The 20859-nt window shown below is 41.5% G+C and overlaps 2 protein-coding genes across 3 annotated transcripts in view; one reads left to right on the forward strand and one right to left on the reverse strand.

Moving 5' to 3' along the window:
• Positions 1-18396, reverse strand: part of LOC145459304 (nuclear receptor subfamily 6 group A member 1-like) — a 54304-nt gene extending 35908 nt beyond the window's left edge. The window contains exons 1-2 of the mRNA XM_080337950.1: positions 18204-18396; positions 17678-17791 (exon numbers count right to left, since the gene is read on the reverse strand). Of these exons, the coding sequence (XP_080194076.1) occupies positions 17678-17791; positions 18204-18258 (169 nt within the window). The 5' untranslated portion in view covers positions 18259-18396. The remainder of the gene's footprint in view (positions 1-17677; positions 17792-18203) is intronic.
• The window catches only part of LOC145458884 (beta-1,3-galactosyltransferase 1-like), a 214785-nt gene that overhangs the window by 57192 nt on the left and 136734 nt on the right, over positions 1-20859 (forward strand). The gene's annotated exons all lie outside the window — the stretch shown is intronic.

Genomic DNA, 20859 nt, shown 5'->3' on the forward strand with positions numbered 1-20859 from the left:
TATAATTTATTGTATAAAAATATATAATAAAAAAATTGAAAATTTTCTGTTCACCCTATGAAAGTGTTAGGCTGTCTATACAAACGATGCTCACCAAAAATAGTATTTACGGTGAGCACAACTATAATAAATAAACAAAGAATCGGTCACCGTAAATACTATTTTATTCAAATCAAAATTTTTCGACGGCAATAACTCCGCTTCCTCGGGTTGGAATTGAATCAAATTTTGTGTGTAGGCTTAAATTAGGTAACCTAACAATTTTATCAAGTAGCCAGAACGATTTGACAAAAAAAGTGATTTTTGAAGAGCCCTAGTGTGCACACTGTGCGTCAAGCTTTGCTCGTTTCGCACGATGCAGTTCACCTGTAGCATTTACAGGAGAACCAGAAATTAGATTAGAGATAGGCAACCCGCGTTTCCCTCTAATTCGAGGTTCTTAACCATGGATCCGCGGACCTCTGGGGGATTCGAAGCAGCACCAAATCAGGAGTACGAGACTCATTGCGGAATTAGGCCTGCACGCTATCTAGAGCCTATAAATATTTTGCAAACCAACAGGTGAAATATTTTCTGGGCCGATTCCTTCAACAAAATCAACCCCCGCAAAACGCATTCGAAACGCCCCGCACGCTCAGGACACACCGCGCCACCGGATCCGCGAAGGAGGATGTGTTTGGCCTGGCACGCAGCAAACCGGCGGCGTGAAGTAAACCGCGCACGCCGCCCACCGTAATTCATGTCCGCGTTCGACTCCTGTAGGTTCAATCGGGTTTTATCAGCGCCGCGCCTGACGGCAACAGCTCATCTTGGCACGAAGAACCAAACAACATCCACGTGACTGCTAGCCGTGCCGGTTCCGATGTATCACCACAACGAATAGCTACAATGTTATCGATCCATTCAACGTAGAGCTAATCGAGGAGTTCGTATCAACCTAACTGTAGTGTATAGTGTATATTAAGTCTGTAAATGAAGGCTACATTGTACAAAAAGTTAAATGTGCTCATATCTATATTGTTATTAGGGCTGGCCACAACGATTTGGGTATTATTTGTAATGACTTGAATCGAGCATTGAGAGGCGATAAATTCGAGCACTGAAATGATACAGAAAAATAGAAAAACAGAAAAATATTGTTTTGATGTGGTTTCCCAAGCATGGAAACCTCGAAAACCATAAAACCTCAATTGGCCGCATCACAGCGTGCTATACACACGCGGTGCGAAGGTAGGCGCTACAACGTAAATGATATTTCTGTTCAGCTGTGACCCAATCACAGCATTGTTATAATGTCCATTGGCCAATCAAGTATGTATGGTCGAAAAAATTCCAAATTATCTTGAAGTTGTGTAGAACTTAGGGTTGCATTTAAAACAAATGGTTGTTTAAAACATTTTGTTTAAAACATGCTTTAAACAATGTTTTAAACAAAGGCCTTTTCAAAATAAAAATTTCAAGTTGTAGATATTTATGCCATAAATGTGTTAATATTTTCCATGTTCTATGGGGCTAAGGACGATTACCGCCCGATATAGCCGACGTATACGATATGGGATGGTTGGAGCCCGCGAAATAGTCGGGTGAACAGCTATAGTACGTAGCTATAGATCATTGGTACGAAATGCATGTTCTGATGATGATGACGACCGCCGACCGTAAAAATGCTGCATGACGATGTAGTCCTGGTTAAAAATATTTTTGGTCCGTATATGACAGGGGTTGTAAACCAATTTCGTCAAAGGAGCTATATTAACCGTATATTTTCAATAGTCAATGTGAATCTACTATGGCGTCACAATTGAATATTCATGACGTCATTGCTTTAAAAAAACTGTTTTAAATTGATTTTTGTTTTGAACACAACCCTAGAGAACTGGTTTTATTTTCTTTATGGTCGCATAAAAGGTACGTATCTGAACTCTCCATATCATCGACAGTCGACATAATGAGCAATGCTCAAGAATATTCTACAGCCCTCATTATTATGACACTACTTTGTGGGGTTGGGGTCGATCGCCAAATTAAAAGAAATATCAGGTATCAAATCCTACATTCCCCTCTTTCGTATGCAAACGGTGCGACGCCATCTTTTTTACGCCAATATTTTCCAGTAACACCCGGCGATTGCATTGAATAATGGGTACCTATCTAGCGGGTTTTACGCATTTTTGCTTTGACCGCACGCGCGTATAAAGCCCCAACGCAATTTTGCACGCTGCTCTTGACCTCGCGCGCTACCAGGCATAGACACACAACACGATTAAAAACCGGACTTTGAACATTCTCTCGAGCGACAAAAGTCCGGCTGTACTGATAACCGGTTTACTGTGATTCCCGCCCAAAGACGGAACTTGAGAACCGCGCGGACTACAGAAATTCGACACTGGTTACCGGTTGGTCAGTCAGCTGCTTTAAACGGAGCGAACGAAATATTTGCGTTGCGAGATACTTGGTATCGAACGTCAACATTCAACAAGCGCGGTGAACTCGCGGAGCAGTATAATTCAAGGGTAAGATCGAACAGGTTAATCATTCACTCGACATTTGGCGGTTGGTGAGAGGAAATCTCATGACCGCGTACACATTAATTACACTCTCTCAACTGTGTTTGTTTACACGGAATTCACGATCATTCTACTTGCGTTCTTGTTGCACCCAGCGAACCAATGATCATCAAGCGTTCGTGCCACGGTCGAAAAAGTTGATGATTTACTCAACACGACACTTGACAGTTCATAAAAGGAAACCTCATGTCCACACCACATATATGCTCCCTATTGATGATACTTTCGGGGGTGCAGAATATACATACCAAATCTATATTGAAGATCTGTACCTCCAAGAAGATCTTCGATTGTGATATTGATGTATTCTGGAAGGGGGTTAGGTGATGTGCTAGGGGTTAGGACTTGTGTTGGAGTAGGATAGGATTTGCATTAAAGATCACCACGTGCCATATTCAACACACCAAATTAACCAAGTGTCTAATTTACTGGTAACCACTGTGCCAATGCTACGAATTAGTCACTAAGAAATCAACGCCTTTTTCGACACGGCCAAAAATCCCCGCGCTGACCGAATACAGAAAGTCACGGGAAATAACGACACAAGCGGTCGGTCAAACTTCAAAAGAAACCGCCTTTAACCGATACCAATTTCGAACATCACCGACTGCGCCCACGCACGGTTGCACGCGACCGCGCAATCAGCACCGAAACCGGCGCTGACCAGCTCGCAGACTCATCGGCATAGCGCGCGCAGAAGCCAAATTAGGACGGGCCGCAGCACGGCGTGAAAACAGATATTACCGCATTACTGACCGGCGAAAAATAACGCGACCCGGCCGAGTGCCGTGAACGTGATGCAATGAGGCGGATTTTTCCCGCCATTTTCTCAACAACTCTCGACGAGAGAGTTGCAGCCGCGGCGCATTTTAGCGGACAAATGGCGGTAATCCTAACCAGATTTGCGTGCGTTAAAATACACGGGACTGTCTTCGCGCGGACATCGTGAAACCGTTTTAATGCATACAAAAACAGAGCGATTAAAATAGGGAAAATAGATTAGCAGAGTTGCTGCTGTTGTTAGTGGTATTCATGGTGTTTGTCGACTACAATGGTCATTTACACCAGGCCTGTATTCCTTATTTTTGATTCCGTAGCTGCCGACTTATGACACGGCTCACTTATAGGCTTTTAAGACACCGCGTACGCGGATGGTATGGCGATGAGGAGCCTAGATATACATTCAACACTTAAGTAGGAATTCTGGAGTTGACCTCGGTCGGACTCGAACCCACAACACATTGGTGTTGTAGCAGTGGATTATACCACCATGCAATCTCGCCACCTGAGTACCTGAGTCCCTGAGTGAGTCCATTTCGAGTATTGCGCTTCAAGTCAAGTATTCAATTATCGCTCATTATCACCTCAAAACAATATGGGTGATTCGGAGAGTTTAAATATGTAGCTTTTATGCAACCACACAATACAATGCGAGTTATACACTGAATTGAAGACAATTTGGCATCTTTCGGCCATAAATGAATGTCATTTCGTTCTGAGACTATGGTGCATGTTGGGCACTACTAACGTGAGTGATACGTGTTTTGGGTGCTATGACACGGCCAATTGAGGTTTTATGGCTTCCACGGTGGGAAAAAATACGGAGACTGTAATTTGAGTGCTCAAAAATTTAAGCTCTCACTACTTAACTAGAATCATTACAATTAATGCTTGATAGAGATTCGAGCACTTGAACCGTTGTTCCCAGACATCACTGGTATTTCAATTGCTTTGTCGAAAACTTCGCTATTACCTGACTGCGATTGACTTCGCGTACTGGCGCATGTCACTTCATTTTCATCGCTTGTCCTTTTTATGTAATCTTGTGTAGATTGCCTCTTATTTACATTTTGTAGGCCAAGGTTGATGTCAGATTAAACACTAATCCGAGTCGTTTCGACGCATATAGTTTCATTATATCGCAATTTTGTGGTGTATTTGAATCAGTGAGTGAGGGTCGCATTTTCGGACAATTTCAATAGAAGGCAATATACGACACATCATGCAACTTCCAGGTGGAGAATCGATGATATGACCAGTGAGCCTACAAAATTTTAACCATTTCATGCGAGGCAATACATACAATTTCAATACGAATATTCCGGTTGAACTCAGTATGGATACGGACATGTCATTTTGTATCTCCAGGATTCTCTACAATACAATCGTACCGGGATCGTCAGAAAAACGACCTGGCGATTTCATGTCGCCGAATGTCATTTTTTTTGCAATTACAAGCGGTCAATCGGTAAATCGTCGAAATAAAGAACACAAAGATTTGGGTATCGGATCACAACATTCCGACATTCTCGGCGCAGTGGTCAAGCGGCGACCGGCGCGGATAGGGTGTCTTCAAAAACGTACGAAAACACGAGATTGGGCTGACCGAGCCCGCCCGATAAAGAAATGCAAAGGTTAGCACATATTATTAACCGTGAACGCACGCCAAGTATGCTATCACGCAAAGCAACACTCCAACACGCTTATCCAAACTTCACGATGTCATATCAGCCGCAATATCCCAGCGCCGTGCTACCCTTTCAAGGCGATGATTCATGCGCGCCCTCTATTCAATTGGATAATCCACCGTTGAATCATGACCTACTATTCGGAATTTTGAATACAGCCCGGCCAATTTGAAGCCGTTTCCCCGCGCGCGAATATCACGAAAATGCCATCCAAGGGCGCCATCCAAATCCGTTGTAATGCGACGGCGTGACAGCTCCGCGCGCCAGATGCGGTACGTCACCGGTTTTCGAGGGCGATAAGTATTGAATCTGCGGTTGTAAAATGTCGCGATGGTGATCTGATGGGCTCAAAGTATTTCCTTGAAAAAGCTTGATTGGTACCGGCGTTGCACGCGCTTCAAAGTCACGTCTTCGTTGTATTGCGGTGACGGGTACGTTCTGATCAGCAACTATTCATTGATTGGTGTCAGTCGAAAATATCCGGGTTTATTTCAATATGAGTATTGAGTATACTATTCAATTGTATATATATCAGTTCTGTACCTTCAAGAAGCTCTTCATTGATATTTGAATAACATATCCCACACGAGGCGTGATTGTACGGTTTTTGACTATTAAATTATACTGCTCGCATTTATCTTTGTATCAGTATCTAGGAATTCCCATATTACATCTCACATGAGGTGTGGTTTTTGATTATTTAATTTTATCGCTCAAATTTAATTGGCTTTAATAATTAGGAATTCCCATCCTCATGACCGATTTCTATCGTACTATAATATCCACGTATGAATCGAATTACTTTTGTACGTTTGTTTACACGTAGGACATACCAGGATAGGAGCACTTCAAAATAAACCCGTGCAGTGCAGATAAAATTGCATTGTATGTTATGCTAGCATGCCCAATGCTCATACCCCATATTCAAAACTTTTATGTACCTTTGTGCGGGTGAGATACTCAATGAACTAGTAAATAAGCCCGGTTATTGGGAGCTGGCGATCGAAACAGCTTCAGCCAATTAGAAAGCAGAAGTACCCGCGATGCGATTGAGACAAGATAGCGTAATGGGGCAGCGTCCGGCCTCTTGGTCGGTAGGTCGCGGGTTCGATCCCCGAACTGGTCAAAACAAAGACCTGCCTTGGTAAATTGTGGTGTCTGTGGCCCCCCTTTCCATTCACTGATTCTCATTGCCCATCTCTACGGACACCCGCTACCAAATTACATTTCTGATGATCGATGATCAAACCTACCAACTTTAGGCAGCATGGTCCAAGTACAAATGATACACCGTCAATAAGATTTCGATTTCAAAGAGTAGGGAATCCGACGTAGAGGCATGCAGTTGATAGTCGGAATGGGTAGACGAGATTTATATTTGAGGTGATTCTTGGAGGTACAGAACTTCAATATACAAATTATAAATATATTTAATGGTAGATTTACATATACAAGATGACTTCGATCATGGTTCGTTAATAAATATACCAAGAATAATACAACAAGTTTTCTGCTCAAGAAACGACTCCGGAACATATCCACTTCTACTCAACATGCCAATTGGAATCGGAAGGTTGCGGGAAATGGTCGCGCGCGTACTGCATAATCACCAGGTACACGGAAGGAAGCGTTAAACGCATTTAGGATATGTCATTAACTGCGTAACGCGCGTAAGAATTTAGCAAGTGGATTTGGGAAGGCGGCATTGTTGAATCCAATCTTTATTGAGCCAATCGCTTTGGTGTGAAGCTTCAACTGTTCAAATGCGCATCTAATGGCATCAGTTTGAAAGTCGCAAACAATTCTTGGTATGGAAGATGATATCATTTCACAGTGACTAACAAATATCACGCGCGTACACCAAAGAGTTGGTCACTAAATATATAGTAGAACTTGTACTTTGTTGGAGTATTCAAGTTGGTTTCGTCTACTTGGGACCCTTAGTGTTAGTGTTTCAACTACATACTTTTGCTTTAGTGGATTTTCAGTGAGAACTACTTACCTTTTTATGTTTTGTATCTTGCCAAGTAGAAAGTAGTTGTGGCAATATTAGTTAATCTGCGGAAGTCCCGAATGCGTCGACAACGGCTGGTGTTCCAATCTACTTCTAACTATACTCGACCGAGGAACGTCGAACCTGGCGTGCTCCAGCTGAGTGTCTGATTTCAAAGACTACTCCAAGTCGTTTCGACACCTTCCTATTTTTCACTGTAACGCAATCTTGTGGTGTACTGGTTAGATGAGATTTTTAATAATAAACTGAACTGAACTTCTAAGTTATCTTGAAAGGTCTTGAAATTCGCTCTTCTGCTCGCAACCAAGTACGAATTTACGTCTTTCCTATTACTGATGTTGAGAATCACGTGTAACTACTTTAACGACCTCTGAACACGCGCGTGTCAAATATATTATTCCACTTGAAACCATGATAGGCGAGTCAACAAAAGCGCGTGGGCGTGCGTGTAACTTCGAGCCGCGCCCGCGCGAAGTGAAGCCGTAAGATGGCGTATGCGACGCAATTTTTCTGCATTGGGCGAAACGTGTATACGCAAGGCGGTAGAAATTACATAACTCCCGAGTCCCGAGTCAACATTAGCGTCCTCGCGGCATTTGTAAGGCTGGTCTACGCTCCCATACTGTCAATGTACGCATTCATCGCCAGCGAATTTGCGTGGAAGAGATTCCACGCCGTTTGAGAGTTGGGACACAAATGTAGCAACCATTCCAGTAACAGATTTTATAGCTGAGAATACGATCTATTCGTGTCAACCGTCCCTTACGCCCATGCATACAAGCGACATTATCCACGCCAGCTCAACGATGTAGGGTGCATGTACGTACACCAAAAGGGCAGCGACAGCAGTGCAGTAATTTTATACTGGTGCAGATCAAGGAATATCGACGCCACTATAGTGTTTAAATACAATGCTTGGCAATATTCGACAACAGAGATCCTTTATTGTGAACAGTAACAATCTACGTGTCGCGTCTCGTATACATTTATAGACTAATCGATAACATAATCGAAAATGAATGATTACCAATATCACTCACTAAAATATAAGGTTGTCAAGTTGTTTTGGATATCGATGCAACTAACAAAATTTAGGGTGTGCCTACAATAGGTTATGACAAACAATCATATCACCAAATCTATAACTGAGGACGTAATCACTTGCTTACAGTGAGATGTATTTACTGCTGTTTTTCGTCCGGATAGAAAAGGTTTACGCTGCGACATGGTTACTTGTGTCACGTTATTAATAGGTAACGGAACACGATCGCTTCGCGCGTTTTCAGCGACCAATGCGGCACGAAGCAAGGCCGAAGTTAAACATCATTATCCGAGTTAAACATTAACGCGAATGCGCTATATAGCCCGAAATTTTGCGCATTGCCGCCGTCAGGAACCACTCAACTTCAACTTCCAGAGGCAGTATCCGGAAGCTAGCAACGGTCAGTGTCCCTAACAGATTGTCAACACGGGAAGAAAGGCACACACAAGAGCGTGACCGATGTATGAAATTGAGGAACAATAGTATTACCAAATAATGAATACGAATATATTATACAATTGTATATTGAAGTTCTGTACCTCCAAGAAGTTGATGTATAAAACCCCTTGACCTTCAAAAAGAAAGCTTCATAAAAGGCGAAAAATCGCCAAGGTATTCTGAGCATTGAAACAACAAAACCATCGACAGGACGCGAGACAATTGGCGATTAAAAACTTAGGCGAACGGTCAATTACGGGCATCAAGTTCTTCCCGTGCGTCCTTTACGTGGTAGTTGGTCATTGCGATTTAAAACGAGGGAATGACCTTGAGGTATTGACTATTGAAGGCTATTATTCGTCACAGAAGGCTTCATCGGTATTCGCTGTGCGTTGGTGAAACGGTTAAGTGCGCGCTGCGCAACGAGGCTGACTACAGGAAGGAAACGGTGCTTCCACGGCCTATGGGTGTAGTGCAAGAGTAGCGATACAATTGTTTACCACGGCCGAAATTCGATGAGTTCTTGTTGCGGTGATGCCGATACGCGCGCAGAGCTCGTTCTACCCCCGCATAATAAAACAAATTAAGTTCAATCAAGTGTAGGCTATAATGCCACGATGGTCTGCCTACCCAAACTTCGACAACTCGATAATTGACAAATTTGGGCGAAATGTCGATACTCTAATTATAATCCATCGAATTTGTGGAACGTTTCTATCCTCTAATTTTGATTCTAATCTAATTACTGGTTTTCCTGTAAATATCACAGACCTGTATTGTGCGAAACAAGCCAAGCTCGGAGTACACTATACTTGTACACTGTACAGACACACATTATTTGCTCATGCTTATAAGAATGAACTCAAATTTAAATAATATATTCATATTTAAATAAACCCGAATATTTTAGGCTGACAATCGTCAGGGGTAATCGTCAGGCACTAGTCGAATTATTCAATTGCATATTGCAGTTCCGTGCCTCCAAGAAACTCTTCGAACTCAGATCTGATATGAAATAAACTCGGTTTTTGCCGTATTACTATTGCCAATTCAGCAATTCTAATTCTAATCGAATTTGAAAAAAGAACCGTGTATAACTTTTTTTCCGGATTCCAGCCATTCACTGATTAAATTGCCAGGTTACCCCAAAAAACGCTGCACGCCAAATTTGGTTCAATTCTACCAAGTATAAGACGCCTCAGAGCTAATTAAAATTTTTAATTTATTGGGTAAAATTTAAAAAAAATTCCAATTTTTCTATCAACCCCATGAAATTGTTGAGTTCTCTTCAAAAACGATGCAAAACAAAGTTGACTCGATTCAGACCCGTGGAACCGGAGTCATTCGAGTTTTTCGTCGATAATTGTCGGATTATCCACCAATCAAGGTTAATCTAATTTGGTAAAAAAAAATTGTGTAGCTGCAATTTCAATTCTAAGCTAATATGGAAACCTGGAAATTTTATAGTTGTCCGACGGTGTGGCTACATCATGCGTCATAACTGCGTTGAAGACGCTTGATTCGAAATACCAGATTTCATCATAATTGTATATTTCCATTTAGTCCGGCGGTTCTTAACCGGGGTTCAAACGAATATAGGGATTAGCTGGAGCTGTATCAGGGGTTCGGCCAAAGTGATGACACACACCCTACTCAATATTCATACACTATAAGTAACAGTGATTTGCAGTAAACAGTGAATATTCATCATTACAACCACTTTGTTTAGTGTGAAACCATGTTTTACGGTTTTGTTCTATTTAGTATCACTGTTGTTGCTGCACAGTTTGGGCGGCTCCGGTATTCTATAGTAATTTATCAGACGTGTGATGTAGCTGATTTTTGTTTCTGTGACTGGCGAAGATCTGGGGTTCGCCGTGAGCTTGCAGATTAACGTATCTGTTAGCCAGGTTACTAAAGGTTGATTAACAACCGATTGGGAAGAAGGATGCTATTTTTGAAACATAACACTGGCCGGATGGGATGGTGGTGTAATTAAAAAAAGGGCATCAAACCGGAATCTGAAATTTCCCGCCATGGCCCGAGCCAGTTACCGGTAATACACAAAGACAAAGTGACATAAGATTTCAATTTTCAAATGATATCGAATTCTCAACCCCTGCGTTTCGTTCCACCGCGAGCATTTTGAGCAATCGCGTTAGGCTACGCATATAGGAAGCACACGTCGAACATGCCGATGTCTGCACCGTAAGGTACACCAAAAACAGATTTATAGTAAATCGCACCAACTTGCGTGTTACTGCTTGAATGTCGGGAAGTCAGTATATTAGATACACGTGTCCAAATAACTGGAGTAGGTAGGTACTAATTTTTTGTCAAGTTGGATTAGAATTAATGAATTCGCGAAAACTAGGGCGAAGAATGAATTTTAGTTTAGTAGATATAGATAGAGGTTAGCATGAGTATGTGCATCGTCTTGGATCGTTTATTCGTTTCGCACTATACAATTCCCCTGTAGCATTTTCAGAAAAAAGAGAAATTAGATTGTTATCAAAATTGGAACATAGAAACATTTCACTTAGAATTAAAACTAGAACACAGAAATATTTCAATAATTAGATCACCGACAATTCGCTCTAATTAGTCTATTCTGGCAACTAGGATCATCTAGTTATCCAAGTCTGACGCTGACACAATACCTTCAAATGTGCGGTGTAAGGTCACTAGATCACCATCAAACCTACTTTTGCGGGAAAACGCTCAAAACGGCCCGCTGAGATGAATTGAAGAATTCAAACCGGCTGAAAACACAACAATACCACTCCAACACCGCTCTGTCATTGTCAACGACCAACGCTTCGTCGAGATGGCGCTGGGAAAAACAGAACCGTATTGAGGCGATGGGTCCAGAACATATCTCGACCAAGGTCAAGTGGCCTTGAACTCAAACGCTCGCCTCGTAGAAGCTCTTGATATCGCCGCATCGAATTCGTCGGCGGTTAACTCATCGCTCGGGAGAATAGCCTAGAAAATAACATCGCCCGCGTATTTAGCGAACGCGCCAGGCATCGCTATACCCCATTTTACAATGAAATGAAACAACTCAAATACGCTCAGCCGCGGCTCAGCGCATGGATAACAAAGCCGCGCGCAGATCTAGAATGCACATCAATATTTTGGACAAGATCCATTTCAACAACCTGTAACGAGTGTACGATAGTTACGATTGTAGCTTACTATTAGAAATGCAAAACTAATATCAATGAATGACTCGAGCCACAACAAAGCCAACTGCAGAAAATGTGGAAGGAGGGTTAGAGGCTAATTCCACTTCGAACAGCGCGATTGCATTGAGACAAACGATGGTTGTCAGAGCAAAAAGAGCCTACAGCCAACGTATTTTACAACATAGTTGTACTTTAATATCGAAAAACCACGAAACCCGTACACTTAATTTGATATGTACTTTACCGCGGGCCAGTGAGATCCTTGAGATTGCCAAATTGAAGCGACACATTTTCTGCAAGCAAGATTCTCATTGCAGCAAGCCTGAGTGTGTTTATCCCGTTTATTATTATCACATTAGCAGTGCGGCGTAGCGGAACATTTTCGTGTAAAATGGATCACCGTAATAAATTTGTCTGCGTAATATTCAACGCGTTTTGAAACCTACACAAACGCCTGCACTTTACTGGATCGAACCATCGCTATTAACCAAGCTCATCACGATATCCAATCACGCGCATTCGTAACATTGCGCTTCGACAAAACCGCATTGTATCGATCAGCGCGCAGGACAGTTCCGCGCCGATACCGGATGTTTCCGCGTCCGCGCGAGCCATGCCTATTGATCGAATCCGACGCACACGTTATCCGCGGGTGGCGTATAGCGTAACCGGTCGAAGTCAACGGCCTGGCACGTAGTAAGCGATGGATCGTTTTGACAGGAAGTGACGCCGTTATTCGTTTGACGGTTACTGATCAAGGCGGGGTGAATGGCAGTGTCACGGATTCGCCGCGGCTATAAGCACAGATACACCTTCATAAACTTGCGGCGAGACAGCGTAGTGGTAAGATCCGCTGCTCCAACACCGATGGGTTGAGGGTTCGAGCCCGACCTCATTCAAGTCTCTATGGCTCCTCGCCATCTGACCCACGTCTTAAAAAGATGCCTGGAGGTGGGACGCGATAAGGAATCAAAAACTGAAATGGTGTAAACGATCATAGACCATTGCAGTCGACACCATGAATACCACAAACAACGACAACCTTCAGAAAGTACCGTTTCAGAGTGAAGCCATGTATTTTCCTCCTCCGCTAGAGCAAGCACAATCGCGCAATGATTCGTACCCAAGACAACTGCGAACTCACGGAACTCTTTTTTAAGGTATGGTTTAACGACAAATCACCGGCATTACAACTAATGCCTCAATTACAGAGATGGTTATTGCTATTGGTTATGCGATTATATTAACATTAGCCTCGCGCCATCAATCAAAGTACGGGTGGATATTGGAATTCGATGCAAATATACCATATATCCGATGTTTTTTATATACAATTACAATTAGTCTATAAGTATATAGACAAGATCTCAGCAATCCATTAATTCGAAACGTCTCCATTTATCCAAACGTTCGTCCCCGAATCCCACACAGGTCACACAGCACCGTGAATCGGGAAATAACTCGGGTATAGTACCTAGCACCAGGATTGTGGATATGAACCGGACGGGAGCCGGGCAAGCTTTTTCGGAAACGGATTCGTATTTTCTGTCCCATTGCCGAGTCAGGGCGGGATTCCTAATTTCTAATTCCCGGAAAGCGACTTTTTGCGTGTTTTCTTCGATTGACTGAGTAAACTTCAACTCCAACGGTTTTCTGCGGTGCACATACAACGCCATGGCATCGTTAACAGCAAACCTAAACCGCCGGGGCATGATCGGAAAATTCCCGACCTTAGCGGAAAGGACGTAGATGCCCAGTTCGCCACACTCCACAGCGCTCAGAATTGAACATGGATTTTTTTCGGACCCGAGTTTTCCAAGTGGAAGACGAAAAGCAAGATCCGCATCGTATCAGGCAGGGTTCCAATTTCTCGAACAGGATTCGATCCGCATCCCGAAAATTCGCAATTCGTGCGGTACATCTCGGGCCAGTTTGAATCGTTCGTTGGAGAGCAATACAATTATCAGCTTTTCATTTTCAGCTTTATATTTATATTAGGAAAATGGCTACACAATGTTTTCCAAATTAGAATAAAATTAGAATTACTTATCAACGAACAACTTGGAAATTGAATAAACTGTAAAACAAACGGTATACATGAAATCATAGTTCATTCCCGCACAAGAATGGCAAATGTATGTACACTAGGGCTCTTCAAAAATGACTTTTTTTCTCAAATCGTACTGGCTACTTGATAAAATTGTTAGGTTACTTAATTTAGGCCTACACACAAAATTTGGTTCAATTCCAGCCAGTAACCGCTTTGCTACAGGAGAAGAAAGTTTCTATTTATTATGTAAAAAATAAATAATAAAAAATTGGAAAATTTTCTGTTCACCCCATGAAAGTGTTAGGCTGTCTATAGAAACGATGACATTTGGGTTTATTGCGTATATGTACGTACTGACATAAATTTCCACAATGGAAAGATTGTGTAGGTATATAATACGCTCTAATTTTAAAACATGTTCAGTTTGTTCACCCCATGAAACTGTTAGGCTGTCTATAGAAACGATGCTCACCAAAGTTGGTCCAATTCCAACCAGTGGAAGCGGAGTTATTGCCGTCGAAAAATTTGGATTTGAATAAAATAGTATTTACGGTGACCGATTCTTTGTTTATTTATTATAGTTGTGCTCACCGTAAATACTATTTTAATAAAATACGAATTTTTCGACGGCAATAATTCCGTTTCCACTGGTTGGAATTGAACCAAATTTGGTGAGGATCGTTTAGACAGCCTAACACTTTCATGGGGTGAACAGAAAATTTGAAAATTTTTCACTATTTATTTTTATATAACAAATAGAAACTTTCTTCTCCTGTAGCAAAGCGGTTACTGGCTGGAATTGAACCAAATTTTGTGTGTAGGCTTAAATCAGGTAACCTAACAGTTTTATCAAGTAGCCTAGCCAGTACGATTTGAAAAAAAAAGTCATTTTTGAAGAGCCCTAATGTACACCAATCTCGTTTCGCACCAAACAGATCTCGTGTAGCATTTTCAGAAACACCAGAAATCAGATCAAAATTAAAATTAGAGCATTGATAGGAACATTTCACAAATTAGATTAAGTTAGACACTTAGAATTATCAAGTTGTCGATATCTGCTCGGCGAGCCGCGTCACAGCTAACATAATCGATCCCGCGTCGCGTATTTAGATCCGGCCCGTTCCTGGCAGGCTGCCCGTTCTCTCTCGAGGCCCGCGTAACTACCGTGTCTAATCCCATCAAAGGTGAGCGACTGCAAAACATATGCCGGGCACGAGCAGGCGTTGACGTAACCCGCCCGCAGCGATGCGTACCGGACCCCGAGTCATACACGGCATGACATTGCATTAGGCGAAATAAAACGCTATCGGCTCGCCAGCCACAAAAGCGTTTGGGTGTATCGAGGTTTTAGGGTTACTTCAATTATCGCCGGGTTGACTCAGCCACGCAACAGATGGGGGATAAATTATAATGCTAATAACGATGATTCACGGACGTCCACTGTTTTACAATATAATCTCGATACAAACAGCGAATTATTTCGACCATGGGTATTGAAACAGGCGACATAAAGCACTGGGATTACTTCAGCCGTGTCAAAATGAGAATATAGCTCAAAGATAGTCCGCGCATCTACGCATTTGTAGAATTGAAATGAGCATACGCTTCACACAGTGGTGCCACACACAGTATTTTACACTGGATTTATTGCATTTAGACTTGAACTAGTGTCCTAGTGCATTTTTTTTTTGTTAACATTCTGCAAATCTATAGTGTTTTCTTGAAAAAACAAATTCTAATGAGGATGCTATTTTGATATGCTTTTCATGATATATACCAGAAAGGATCGTAGTTAATATCAGTATACACGCGATCATTTAGCACAAGAACTAGCGGTATAACTAAATGCCCTGCTGCTGCTCAACTCTATCAGTAGCAGAGTGTTCAAGATCCTGACAAATTGTCGACACCTTTATACATATATAATATCGATACGTGGTCTGGACTGGAGTATATGATATACGGAGAACGTGCTGAATTTGTCTTTTGCTAAGTCTTCTCGTAACATTATTGATGATAATCGATGAATTCCCCTCATAATTTATGATTTACGCAATAGTGTTGACCGTAGCGTATTTTTCGTTAACCTGATGTTATTTAATTGGTTCTTTTTCGAAGCTCGAGTGGCAAAACTGGCCTTCACAATGTCAGCGTGAATCATCGCGTTTATGATATCTAGAGAATAAGGCAAGGTAAAATACAACGTCATTTCATAATCAACCCCGACGCCAGCAAAACTATGACAACTCACTACGTTTAACGAACGGGTCATTTCCGAACGGCATCGCGCTCCTACGCGAGCTGGATGCAAAAAGGCACTGAGAATTCGACATGGCCTATTTGCGACTTCCTGTTTTGCAAGAATTACTCCACAAGAAATAGGAGAGCTAGAACTTGCGCTCTGCCAGCGCGTGTTTCACGTTTGAGGCGATTGTGACTGTAACAATGAAGTCAGGGATATGATGTGGCGGGAAACCATTAAAAAAAACGTATCTGATGACAATCAGCAACGAGAATCTGTTGGGTCAAACCTACTTTTTCTGTGCTGCCGCCTTCACAACCACATTCATAGCAAAGACAGTAGCGGTGACAGTAAATATCAACTACACAATCTATACCTAGAAATACTACACATTCTTATCATCCACACACGAGAAGCCAGGCCAATCATCAGAAGCTTGTGATTGGTGTGGACGAAGTTTCATTTTATCAAGCGAAGTGTTTATTGCAAATAAAGAATACATTCAAAGAGGTATAGTAGCATTAAGACGCCGATTACCATGAGCACACTTTCTGTAAACAACTGGTTTAAATACAACTAAAAATGAGTTTGAGATGACGACATTGAGTGCGTTCTGTCTGAATACAATGGTACCGTGAACGCCGTGCAGTAGGTCAGCTAAAAATAACACACGGCATCGCACAGCATTCACCAGAGGAAAGTCGAATGAGTAACAAACCATGAATAATACCGAAATGCTCACGGCACATGAGCTCGTAAAGTTCGCCCTGTGAATCTCTCTGATGGATTGCACTACAGAAAAACTCAGTGCTGCCCATGAACACTATAAAACAGATGTCGAAATAGGTCACAAACACAGTTGACCCTACCATAATGACTATCAATTGACAAACACCATGTCATTCAAGAAATTTATTACTCTTGACTCAACAAATGAAGGCATATTGGTGTGACTAGTGTTATTTTCTCTATGGAACGCCATACGGTAGCTGTCAGCACATGAAAGAAAGATATTCATGGCATTAGAATTAGAACTATGACCTACTATCACAAATGTCTCTCTCTCCATAACACACCATTAGAAAATATATAGCTTTATGTTTAAGACAGTTCCCGATCAATGGCAGAAACTGAGAACCCAAGTAGGAATTACACCTTGCTGGGTATTGTAATCAGTGGACTAGCCGTTATTATATACATCACTGATGCCATCCATATTCAATACAATCATCCTTACCACACCATAATGCAATATTTTGTAAGAACCTTAAACAAAGCAGATACCTATATTTCAAGTTTCTCACACTAAAGCAGTGCAATGCAATGGAACTTCGTAATACATTATAGAGTACATTAGTATTGGTATAAGTTTCAAACATTGCCATCACACTTGCGCCGATAAATCATGTATTATAATTTTATTCAATATATTGAAAATAATTGAGCACCTCCTTAACCAAGATATGCCAGAAAGGTTACAGTAGCTGGTAGACTATCTTTGTTTGATCAATTTTCTATAGAAAATGTGCATCTGTTGTCGGGCATAGTGCGGTTATGATTTCCAGTGTTCAGCTAATGACACATCAATAATAGTACCTTTTACCATTCTTGTATAACACTACAAAGTACGATTGATTGCGAATTCAAGAGTTTTTGATCGAGCCATACCTGAGATATGTATGTTGTCTTGCATTAAATGATTTCCAGGTGAATGGTGATACATTGAGGTAGATGTGTACTGACCGACCGAGGTAGCATGTAATTGATTCCATGCATTATGAACTGAAGATAAATCACATATTCAGGTTGATGTACCTAGCACTGTACTGTAGCAGTACCGTAAGGTCATATATATCCTCCTATAAGTAGTATGTTTTGCCTTTTTACAAGCATCAAACCTTCATTATATACCTTGATAAGAGTCATAACTTAATGAACCATAGCAATGTTACAACTATGGTAAATGAGATTCAATATAAGAATGATAGGTCAACCAAGGTGTACTGGTCATGCTCAGTAGTCAGTAGCATATGTCAAGTATAGTTCCAGCATGTAAATTCATTATTTTTTACATAGAAAAACGAAAAGGAGAGAATCCACACAATTAAAATATGATTCACCATCTTACTTAAACTGTACTCAACTGAAATCGAAGTCATGATTTCTCACAGAAAAGAGTTTCAGGTCGCCTTACCTTCGCTATTATCTTGAGGTATATTGTAAGACTGGCCATATACTGCGAGGTCCATGACACAAGCTTGGCATCAAGGTTTATCTTTCTGAAACAACCATCAAGCACCCGGAAATCTCTGGTAGCTGTAGGAACGTACGATCTGCGGTATACAAGCCATCGACAGCAAAGTAAACAACAAGCTATGCTGATCGTAACAAAACACGACCTCTAACGGCTCTTACCTATAGCAACAATCGCAACAGCGGCAGCGATTTCGCTGTGCGTATCGGACCGAATCCCCGATACAGTAACATAACTCCAATCTTCTCCAACTAATTTCTTTATATCTACTTCTTATTTTACGCAACCATAATTGAATTTTTGGATTAATTACAAACGTCAACATACTAGCGGAGTCTGTATATGCCTGGGCTAGCCTGCTGCAGAGTCATTTAATGAATCTTTTTTTGAATATTTGAGTTCACTTTATTACCAATTTCATTAGATATACCCAGGGATATATAGAAGTTCTATACATTCCTGGATATACCACAATATTGCGATACAATGAAAAGGTAGGAAGGTGTCGAAACGACTTAGAGTAGTCTTTGAAATCAGAGAACTGCCTAGGCCTAGGCCAGGGGTCGCCAACTCAAAACGGGTCGCGGGCCACTTTTCAAATTTCCAAGCGGCCGCGGGCCGCATGAATTTAATATCGATATGAAGTAGGCAACCACGTTTTAAAACTCTATGTCAGTACAACACTGTGCTACCGAACATAGGCGAAGGGTATAGTGACCACAAAAGAAGTAATATTTTATCAAAGGAATATAAATACAACAAAGGATCACTGTCATCAATTTCATTTTATTTTAAACTCTGAGCTGTGCAAGATACCTGGAAACGCTTTTGGGGGCTAGCGAGATACGTTGCTAGCTGACAGACCATCTCCACGTAAAGCTTGATCGTGTGGGGAAGCCCTAAGCCAGTGGTTCTTAAACCTGTTTAGACATGCCCCTTTTATGATAGTATACTGAAAAATTTCACGCCCCTTATCGTCATATCACAAAATGAAAATGCATCCATAATACTAACAATCCCAACAGATAGTTTGGTGGCATGAAAGGTTATGAATCTTAATGAGAGAATTCTATAATATGAATTCCGGATTATATACAGCAGAGCAATAACTATAACCACAAATCCGGGTAAATCGCGCGAAGCGCGAAAAAAAATTCAGTTTACCGCAGCTTCACGACCCCTTCAGATACTTTCGCGCCCCCAGAAGGGGGGTTTCAGAGCCACTGCCCTAAACCGTTTTCTAAGCGTCTTGGTCTTGGGAGTATTTGGGCCATTGAACGTCAATTTCAGCATTTCAAAATGTTTTCTTAGGTTTCTTACGAAATCTCAAATCAAGTTGCGGGCCGCAAAAAATGACCTCGCGGGCCGCGTGTTGGTGACCCCTGGCCTAGGCGATGTAAAGAGGAGCCAGTTCATCAGTTCAAAGCAATGCAAGATTGCGATATAGTGAAAAGATAGGAAGGTAGCGAAATGACTTGGAGTGGCGCTGGGAGGCGCTGCAGCAGTCTTTTATTGAGATATCTAGTTATCCACCTTCGTCTAGAGCAGGGGTTCTCAAAGGGTGGGCCATGGCCCACTGGTGGGCCACAGGAGCATTTGAGGTGGGCCACAGAGGTATTTAGAAAATCGAAGAGTTAATGTAAGACAAGTTACATTTGTTATGTTAATCGCTAAAAAATATATTATCTAATTATACGTAGGCTACCTAAAACTTTTCATCCGACTCTAATTAGATGTAGTGGCACGTATGGAGTCGGCATGTACGTACAAGTCGAAAACGTTTAAAAGAAACGGCGGCTTTTTCCACTGGCTATGACAACCTACGGCTAACCACAACTAAAATAATTTTGAGTATATAATAACTGGGAGGTAATGCTGAAGTAAACAAGTATTTTGGCAGGTTCATATGTCGTATGCCGTTGAAAGGGGTATGCAATGAGGTGTAATTGATGTATAGATTTACTGTAATTAGGCAGGTCGTATTATTTTAAGATAAAAATTTCCATAATTGCAAATTCTGGTGGAGGTATACTGCACCACCGCGACGAATCGTAATGGATTAAGGATTTAACGGAGAGCATTATTCTTTGGAGTCGGTTTAAAATGGCCTGCCTGCTGTAACGTAAGAGTCACATGAATTGATTGTATCATTGGATTGAATATTCTGATATCGCAACTTCATAATATATTATATTGTACATTGTACAATGTACAGCATGCATATTAAAAAAAAATCTTTTTCCACTTCTCTGTACGAACCCATTCACCAATTAAATATTTGAAGCTGGCCCAGAATGATTATAATATTCCCCACAATAGTGGAACTAAAATCCCAGATACACATTGGTTGCAGGGATTGATCATTGTGTTTCGCGACGCGAATGGAGCAGCGGACGATCATAATATACCCAGGAGTTTTAGCCTATGATCTACCAGGCTGTAACTGCTACACCCAGACTCCCAATTGGGGAGCTCGAAGGGGCCCAAGATTATTTCGTTGGTCATTTTTAATCGCATATTTATTTAACTTGAAACTTTCGTCGCGCTTCGCGGGATTTTGTGTACCGGGATGTGTAGACTTAAATATCATCACTAA

The sequence above is a fragment of the Botryllus schlosseri genome, chromosome 16, assembly GCF_051294905.1.
Source record: "Botryllus schlosseri isolate E-star chromosome 16, Bs_hap1, whole genome shotgun sequence".
NCBI lineage: Eukaryota > Metazoa > Chordata > Ascidiacea > Stolidobranchia > Styelidae > Botryllus > Botryllus schlosseri.